Source organism: Carlito syrichta, unplaced genomic scaffold, assembly GCF_000164805.1.
Source record: "Carlito syrichta isolate Samal-C Ts95f unplaced genomic scaffold, Tarsius_syrichta-2.0.1 Scaffold304639, whole genome shotgun sequence".
NCBI classification, from domain to species: domain Eukaryota; kingdom Metazoa; phylum Chordata; class Mammalia; order Primates; family Tarsiidae; genus Carlito; species Carlito syrichta.
The window spans coordinates 5,672-14,965 of NW_007248735.1; the positions used below are offsets into that span (position 1 = coordinate 5,672).

General features: G+C 47.1%; 1 protein-coding gene across 2 annotated transcripts in view; it reads right to left on the reverse strand.

The window, feature by feature from the left end:
- NUP210L (nucleoporin 210 like) overlaps nt 1–9,294 on the reverse strand; it is a 125,762-nt gene that overhangs the window by 1,030 nt on the left and 115,438 nt on the right. Inside the window, exons 36-38 of one of the 2 annotated variants that reach the window (XM_008060521.1) lie at nt 4,720–4,970; nt 4,041–4,245; nt 476–577 (exon numbers count right to left, since the gene is read on the reverse strand). In XM_008060521.1, the coding sequence (XP_008058712.1) occupies nt 476–577; nt 4,041–4,245; nt 4,720–4,970 (558 nt within the window). The remainder of the gene's footprint in view (nt 1–475; nt 578–4,040; nt 4,246–4,719; nt 4,971–9,294) is intronic. The other variant, XM_008060522.1, reaches the window with a different exon arrangement.

The following is a 9,294-nucleotide window of genomic DNA, read 5'->3' on the forward strand; positions in this document are numbered from 1 at the left end:
TTTTTGAGTTGAAATCTCACTCCATCGCCCAGACTGGAGTGCAGTGGCCGCTCCCGGCCACCGCATCCTCGACCTGCTGGGCTCTGGCGGTCCTTCCGCCTCAGCCTTCCAGGTAGCAGGAACTACAGGCGTGTGCTACCACGCCTGGCTAATTTTGGATTTATTGTAGAGATGAGGTCTCGCCAAGTTGCCTGGGAGGGTCTCGAACCCGTGGACTCAGGCAATCCACTCACCTCAGCCTCCCAAAGCGAGGGATTACAGGCTGAGCCACTGAGCCCGGCTAGTTTGTTTCTTAGTAGCAGTAAGTTGAGGAGGACCTTTCATTCACTAGGGTTAGGGAGGCTAACTCAATTTCAATTGCTTGTCACAAATTATATGATAAAACAGCTAATTTTCGTCCTTATTTAGTTTGTGAAATAAAATGAAGGGAGTTTCCATGTCAAAGTCCACGGTGCTGCATGTAACGACTCCTTACCTAGAAAGATGAAAGCTGTTGATGCCAACACTGCAAAGAGGGTAAAGAGGATCTGGTAAGAACCCATGAACCGCTTGAGGACGCCTGAACCTTCACATTGACCTATGCATTGGCCAGAAGAAAACAAGAAAAATAGTTATTAACACAACCAGGAGCAGATGCTGCATTTTAAAACATAGTCATAAGAGCATCTAGTGGAGGCATACAAAACCCAGTGCTCTTAGGAAATTATTTTGCTTCATAAGAGAGAGAAAGGGCTTTATGTGTGAGCTATACGTCTCTCACCCATCTCTTTTTGGCTTCTTATCCCTGAGTAATAAAGTCCTCCAATTCTTGAGTCTGTTATTCCTCTCGTATTGCAAAGGTTGCTGTAAATTCTCTGCTACTTTAAAATGCTGGGGCAGACAATCTTGCCACTGTCTGCCTATTGTCTTTCACAACGTATCTTTCCTTTAATAAATCTACCTTTCTTAATTAAAATAAAATGCTGGTTACCTTTCTTTGGTTCTTGAACCCCAGGTGACATGCTTCCCTTCATTTGTTTAGTCTGTGCAGATGTATATGATTTTAATCCCCCCACCTTTTTTTTTCTGAATCGGAGTCTCTCTGTCGCCCAGGCTGGAGTGCAGTGGAACACTCACAGCCACTGCAGCCTCGACCTGCTGGGCTACAGTGATCCTTCCGCCTCATCCTTCCAAATAGCTGGAACTACAAGCATGAGCCAGCATGCCTGGCTAATTTTTTTGATTTATTGTAGAGATGAGGTTTCAGCAAGTTGCTCAGGCTGGTCTTGAACCCCTGGGCTCAGGCAGTCCTCTCACTTTGGCCTCCCAAAGTGCTGGGATTACAGGCTGGAGCCACCGTGCCCAGCTGAGCATTTTGACTTGTATCTAACTTTGTCCTCAATAAAACTTTAGACTTGTATATTTTGTATTTTATCTTTTGAGTTGGAGTCTCACCCTGTTGCCGATGCTGGAGTACCCTGGCATGCTCATGGCCACCACAGCCTCAACTTCCTGGGTTCAGGCAATCCTGTGGCAGCCTTCCAAGTAGCTAGAACTACAGGTGTGTGCCACCATGCCCTGCTGACTTTTTGATTTAGTAGGGATGAGGTCTTGCCATGTTGCCCAGGCTGGTCTTGAACCCTTGGGTCCAGGCAGTCCTCTCACCTCCGCTTTCCAAAGTGCTGGGATTACAGGCATGAGCCACCACATCCAGCTTGTTTTACTTTAGACATGGGATCTCACGCTGGTCTCAAATTCCTGGATTCAAGTGAGCCACCACACCTGGTTTACTCTTACGTTTTTGACGCATACTTGGGATCTGCATTTGGTTATTTCAAAATTTTTGGTGTTTAGAAATAACTACACACACATAAAAAGCTTCCTGAATTCCAGGACTACAGGTCTTCGTGCCTAGCTGCAAACCTACATCTCTAATTCTGGACTCAAGTGGTCTTAGCTCTTTTTTTTTGAATTGGAGTCTCGCTAATTGCCTAGGCTGGAGGGTGGTGGCACCCTCATGGCCACTGCAGCCTCTACCTGCTGGGCTCAGGTGATCTTCTGCCTCAGCCTTCCAAGTAGCTGGAACTACAGGCATCCGCCACCATGCCTGGCTAATTTTTTACTTATTGTAGCGATGCGGTCTCGCCAAGTTACCCAGGCAAGTCTCAAACCCGCTGGCTCAGGCAGTCCATTCACCTCGGCCTCCATAATACCCCAGCTAGTTTGAGTAGGTCAAGTGAGGAAATGTTTCCCTTTAAATTTGAAGGTGGAGCCAGATGCTTTGGCTCACATGTAGTGCCAGCACTTTGGGAGGCAGAGGCAACAGGATTGTTGAGTCTAGGAGTTTGAGACCAGCCTGGGCAACTTGGCAAGACCTCGTCTCTACAATAAATCAAAAAATTAGGCTGGGCCTGGTGGCGAGCCTGTGGTTCCAGTTACTTGGAAGGCTGAAGTGAAGGATCTCAGCCCGGCAGGTCGAGGCTGCAGTGGCTATGAGTGTGCCACTGCACTCCAGCCTGGTCGAAAGTGAGACTCCAACTCAAAAAAAAAATTTTGAAGACAGTAGTCTCCCTTATCTGTAGGGAATACAATCCAAGACACCCAGTAGATAACCTGAAACTGCAGATTGTTGAATTCCTATATACACTCTTTTGTCCTTATGCTGAGAACTTTCGCCTTTCCACTGAAAGGAAGCACTTCCCAGTTTCTCAGGCATGTCCAAATTGCCAGCATCACTGCTTTTGTGATTTGAGGCCATTGGTAAGTAAAATAAGGTTACTTGAGCACCAGCACTGATACCGAAATACTAGTTGACAACGGAGACTGCTGCTAAGTGACTAAAAGGACTGGTAGTGTATCCAGTAAGAACACCCTAAGATATGATTTATTGGGGGGGAATGGGTGGAGTGGGACAGTGTGACCTTTCCTCACACTACTCGGAACAGCACACAATTTAAATTGAATTATTTCTGGAATGTTCTGTTTGATATTTCTGGGCTGTGGTTGACTAAAAAAGCAAAACTGCGGATGGGGGAGGGACTGTAATACATCGGTTATGTTTCCCGCTCTAGTTATTTTTGTTTTTGTTTTTGAGTTGGGAGTCTTACTCTGTCACCCATGCTGGAGTGCAGTGGCACGCTCATGGCCACTGCAGCCTTGACCTGCTGGACTCAGGCGATCCTTCTGCCTCTGTCTTCCAAGTAGCTGGAACCACAGGCACATACTACTGTGCCCGGCTAATTTTTTGATTTATTGTAGGCGGACAGAGTGAGACCCTGGCTCAAAAAAAAAAAAAAAAACAAAAACCACTGAAGAAAAGGACTTGTTTTTGTTGGCCTTATAATTCATCTTAGTTATTGCTACAAATTTAAGGTGTGGATGTTGCCTGGAGGTCAGACTAAAAACTGGTCACCGTTCGACCAAAACAAAATAAGATCTCATTATTAACTGTATCATGGAAGCATCTGGCTTTCATTTCTACTGAACGAGAGTGCAGTGGCACACTCATGGCCACTACAGCCTCGACCTGCTAGGCTCAGGTGATCTTTTCACCTCAGCCTTCCAAATAGCTGGAACTACAGGTGTGTGCCACCATGCCTGGCTAATTTTTTGACTTTTTTTTTTTTAATTGGTGTCTCACTCTTGTCCAGACTAGAGTGGAGTGGCACGCCCCCAGCCACCGCAACCTTGACATGCTAGGTTCCAGCGATCCTTCTGCCTCAGCCTTCCAAGTAGCAGGAACTACGGTGTGCGCAACCATGCCCAGCTAATTTTTGATATATTGTAGAGATGAGGGTTGCCAAGTTGCCCGGGTGGGTCTTGAACCCGTGAGCTTAGGCAATCCACTCGCCTCAGCCTCCCAAAGTGCTGGGATTACAGGTTGAGCCACCAAGCCCAGCCTAATTTTTTGATTTATTATACAGATGAGGTCTCAACAAGTTGCCCAGGCTGGCCTCGAACCCTTGGGCTCAGGCAATCCTTTGGCCTCTGCCTCCCAAAGTACTGGGATTACAGGCATTAACTCCTGCTCTAGATTATAAATGGGAATCTCCAGTGCTTACCTGCACCTGACTTGTCCTTTATAGTTCTCACTATCACTGCCTCACTTTGACTGGTGAGCACACAGGAAATATTGATGAAAACAGGTGATGCCATCTGCTGGAAGGAAGTGAAGTTGACTACTTTTACAGGGTAGATGGCCAGGCCAGGAGTGAGGGGAGAGTACTTGCGACCAGACACCACTAGAACTGGGGAGCTGCTGAAGACCTGGGAGAAAAGATAAGATAGCACTTGTTTAAAGGAAGAAAAATCAGTTTTGTATCATGTACCAATCTCAAACATACAAAGTGTAAGAATTGTTAAGATTTGAATTTCTAGCTAGCTGGCTGACAAGTTATTTACTTTTTCACCCCCCTTAGCTATGTTGAAAGATAAGGGAAGAAAATGAGCTGTGAGAATAAAATGGACTCAAAAAATTTTTGAAATCAGAATGCTAAAAAATTGTTTTAAAGACAGCAGTGGTGTTATTTTCCAGATTGATAAAACTCATGACCTAGATTTTGGGCTCAGGAAGCCTGCCTGGGATTGTGAAGGGGACAAGTTTTCTTCATTTGAGTTAGGAATTTCCTATGGTGATTTCTATCAGGTCACTCAGTAACTTCCTTTACCTTTGGAACAAAAATGAAAAATCTTTTCAAACCTCTGACCTCCCGTTCTGTTTTGGTTCAGTCCTTAACATACCTCTAGCTTCTCAAGAACTTTGTCCACTCCCAGCACACTTATCTCCGCTGTGTCTTTTTTGTGGCTAAGAACCAGTTCTGACTGGTTAATATAAAAGGCTGGGATGAAAGGAATGAGAATTCTTTGCATTCCATTCTTGCTACGTTCACTGACCAGTGTGGCCCACCCATAGACTGAGGTGTCAGCCACACTGAGGGCCTGTAGCAGTCCCTCTGACTGCAGTCGAACCTTGATTACGCAGACGTAAACCCCTGAAAAAAAGGAGGAAAAACTGAGCAGGAAGGTTCAAAGACTTTATTGAGTCCACTGAATTAGGATAGGAAGGAAAAGTTGTGACATATAAATTCAGCAAAAGAGAAAATGTGAACTTAGTTTTACGTATTCAATATCAGCACACTAATGGGAGCCCACAACTGACCTTGTTGCCTAAGAATACTATTCCTATTCAACATATCAGGAAGTATTAAATAACTTAGCACAAGCAGGCAATTAAGGACAGGACACAACACAGAATAAAGTAGTGTTGTTAAATTCAGGAAAGGGTTTGTGACAGAAAGACAAGCTTTGAGCATGGTTCAGTCACTGCTCTTTCAAACCACCTCTTGATGTCATTATTTCCATTAATGGTGCCATTGTTCCAGTTACCCATGATCAGTCTCGACTGTCTTTACATGCTTTCCTTCATACCCCTATATCCAGTTATTTAACAAATCTTCTTGGCATATCCTTTGAAATATCTCTGGTATCTGCTCGCTCTTAATATTTATTTACTTATTTATTTAATTTATTTTTTTGAGTCAGAGTCTCACTCTGTCATTCAGGCTGGAGGGCAGTGGCACACTCACGGCCACTGCAACCTCAGCCTGCTGGACTCAGGTGATCCTTCCATCTCAGTCTTCAAGTAGCTGGAACTACAGGTGCACTACCACACTCAGCTAATTTTCTTTTCTCTCATGCCTATAATCCTAGCACTTTGGGAGGCAGAGTTTATTTACTTATTTATTGTAGAAACAAGGTCTCACCATGTTGCCAAGACTGGTCTCAAACCCCTGGGCTCAGGTGATCCTCTCGCCTCAGCTTCTCAAAGTGCTGGGATTATAGGCATGAGCCGCTGCACCCAGCTATTTCTCTTATCCATTCTGTGTACTGCTACTAGATCTTTAAACACTGCTTTCATCTTATTTTTGAGGAACACTTCTCCAGGGCTCTAAATTGTCTGGAATATTCTGTTCTCTTCACATCTAGCTCACTCCTACTTATACTTTTTTTGAGTCGGAGTCTCACTCTGTTGCCCAGTTCAGTGGTATACTCACAGCCACCCCAGTGCCAGCGATCCTGTCATCTCAGCCTTCCAAGTCGTAGGAACAACAGGCACCCGCTACCATGCCCGGTTAATTTTTTTAAAGTTTATTGTAGGCCGGGCTCGGTGGCTCAGCCTGTAATCCCAGCACTTTGGGAGGCCGTGGCGAGTGGATTGCCTGAGCCCACGGGTTCGAGATCCACCTGGGCAACTTGGTGAGACCTCATCTCTACAATAAATCAAAAACTAGCCGGGCATGGTAGCGGGTGCCTGTAGTTCCAGCTACTTGGAAGGCTGAGGCGGAAGGATTGCCGGAGCCCAGCCGGTCGAGGCTGTGGTGGCCTGCACTCCAGTCTGGGTGACAGAGTGAGACTCCAACTCAAAAATAAAAAATAAAAGTTTATTGTAGAGGCCGGGCTTGGTGGCTCAGCCTGTAATCCCAGCACTTTGGGAGGCCGTGGCGAGTGGATTGCCTGAGCCCACGGGTTCGAGATCCACCTGGGCAACTTGGTGAGACCTCATCTCTACAATAAATCAAAAACTAGCCGGGCATGGTAGCGGGTGCCTGTAGTTCCAGCTACTTGGAAGGCTGAGGCGGAAGGATTGCCGGAGCCCAGCCGGTCGAGGCTGTGGTGGCCTGCACTCCAGTCTGGGTGACAGAGTGAGACTCCAACTCAAAAATAAAAAATAAAAGTTTATTGTAGAGGCCGGGCTTGGTGGCTCAGCCTGTAATCCCAGCACTTTGGGAGGCCGTGGCGAGTGGATTGCCTGAGCCCACGGGTTCGAGATCCACCTGGGCAACTTGGTGAGACCTCATCTCTACAATAAATCAAAAACTAGCCGGGCATGGTAGCGGGTGCCTGTAGTTCCAGCTACTTGGAAGGCTGAGGCGGAAGGATTGCCGGAGCCCAGCCGGTCGAGGCTGTGGTGGCCTGCACTCCAGTCTGGGTGACAGAGTGAGACTCCAACTCAAAAATAAAAAATAAAAGTTTATTGTAGAGGCCGGGCTTGGTGGCTCAGCCTGTAATCCCAGCACTTTGGGAGGCCGTGGCGAGTGGATTGCCTGAGCCCACGGGTTCGAGATCCACCTGGGCAACTTGGTGAGACCTCATCTCTACAATAAATCAAAAACTAGCCGGGCATGGTAGCGGGTGCCTGTAGTTCCAGCTACTTGGAAGGCTGAGGCGGAAGGATTGCCGGAGCCCAGCCGGTCGAGGCTGTGGTGGCCTGCACTCCAGTCTGGGTGACAGAGTGAGACTCCAACTCAAAAATAAAAAATAAAAGTTTATTGTAGAGGCCGGGCTTGGTGGCTCAGCCTGTAATCCCAGCACTTTGGGAGGCCGTGGCGAGTGGATTGCCTGAGCCCACGGGTTCGAGATCCACCTGGGCAACTTGGTGAGACCTCATCTCTACAATAAATCAAAAACTAGCCGGGCATGGTAGCGGGTGCCTGTAGTTCCAGCTACTTGGAAGGCTGAGGCGGAAGGATTGCCGGAGCCCAGCCGGTCGAGGCTGTGGTGGCCTGCACTCCAGTCTGGGTGACAGAGTGAGACTCCAACTCAAAAATAAAAAATAAAAGTTTATTGTAGAGGCCGGGCTTGGTGGCTCAGCCTGTAATCCCAGCACTTTGGGAGGACGTGGCGAGTGGATTGCCTGAGCCCACGGTTTCAAGACTCACCTGGGCAACTTGGCGAGACCTTGTCTCTACAATAAATCAAAATTTAGCCGGGCATAGTAGCCTGCACCAATAGTTCTGGCTACTTGGAAGGCTGAGGCGTAAGGATCACCAGGGCCCAGCAGGTCAAGGCTGCGGTCGCCGCGAGCATGCCACTGCACTCCAGTCTGGGCGAGGAGTGAGACTCCAACTCAAAAAAAAAAAATTATTGTACAGATGGCTCACCAAGTTGCCCAGACTGATCTCCAACCCATGGGCTCAAGCAATCCCCTCACTTCGGCCTTCCAAAGTGCTGGGATTACAGGCCTAGCCACCAAGCCCAGCCCGTACTCATACTTCTAAAGGTCCTATCCTCTGTAAAACTTTAGTTTCACCTCTAGGTTTAGATGTAGATATTTCTTTCATTTTTTTTTTCTTTTTCCTTTTTTGTGAGCTGGAGTCTCAGGCTGGAGTACAGTGACACACTCACGGTCACCGCAGCGTCCACCTGCTGGGCTCTGGTGATCCATTTGCCTCAGCCTTCCAAGAGGCCAGAACTACAGGTGCATGCTACCATGCCTGGCTAATATTTGATTTATTGTAGAGACAAGGTCTTGTCTAGTTGCCCGGGCTGTTCTCGAATCCGCGGATTCAGGCAATCCACTCGTCTCGGCCTCCCAAAGTGCTGGGATTACAGGATGAGCAACCGAGCCTGGCTGATACTCCTTTCTGCTTTCCTAGCCTGCCATGTATATCCTATAACTAATTACCCTATGCAATAGGAAAAGTTAAATATTTTACTCTTCTTTTTTTTAGATTGGAAAATATAGTTTATTTAAAAAGTAAATTAGGGAGAGAGAGACAGAGAGAGGAGAGCCACTTCCCCAAGGAAGGAGAGGAGGGCCAAAGTTTAGGAAACATGGTAGCAGCCATAGCTCAATGAGCCATGTGGACACACCAGAGTCTACCAAAGCAATGACTAGAAAGTAAATTAGAGAGAGAGATTCACCTCCCCAAGGTAGAGAAAAGGGCCAAAGCTTAGGAAAACATGGCCTGGCTATAGCTCAAAGAACACATGGCCTGGCCAGTGCTTAACAAAACAACGGACTACTCTTTTCTTTAACTTCACATCACTGAACCCTCCTTCAGAGGTTTCTCATTTCCCATACCATTAAAACTGCCTGGCCTAGGATTAGAGGCCATGCTCATTACCTTATTTGTACTTTGTATTCTTTTTTTTTTTTTTTTTTTTTGAGTTGGAGTCTTACTCTGTTGCCCAGACTGGAGTGCAGTGGCCACTCCCGGCCACCGCAGCCGCAACCTGCTGGGCTCCGGCGATCCTTCCGCCTCAGCCTTCCAAGTAGCCGGAATTACAGGCATGTGCTACCACGCCCAGCTGATTTTTTTTTTTATTTATTGTAGAGACGAGGTCTCACTGCCCAGGCAGGTCTCGAACCCGCGGGCTCAGGCAATCCACTCACCTCAGCCTCCCAAAGGTGCGGGATTACAGGCTGAGCCACCAAGCCCGGCTTGTACTTTGTATTTAAGATGAATTTTATCTTTTTTTTTTTTTTTTTGAGTTGGAGTCTCACTCTGTCACCTAGACTGGAGTGCAGTGGCA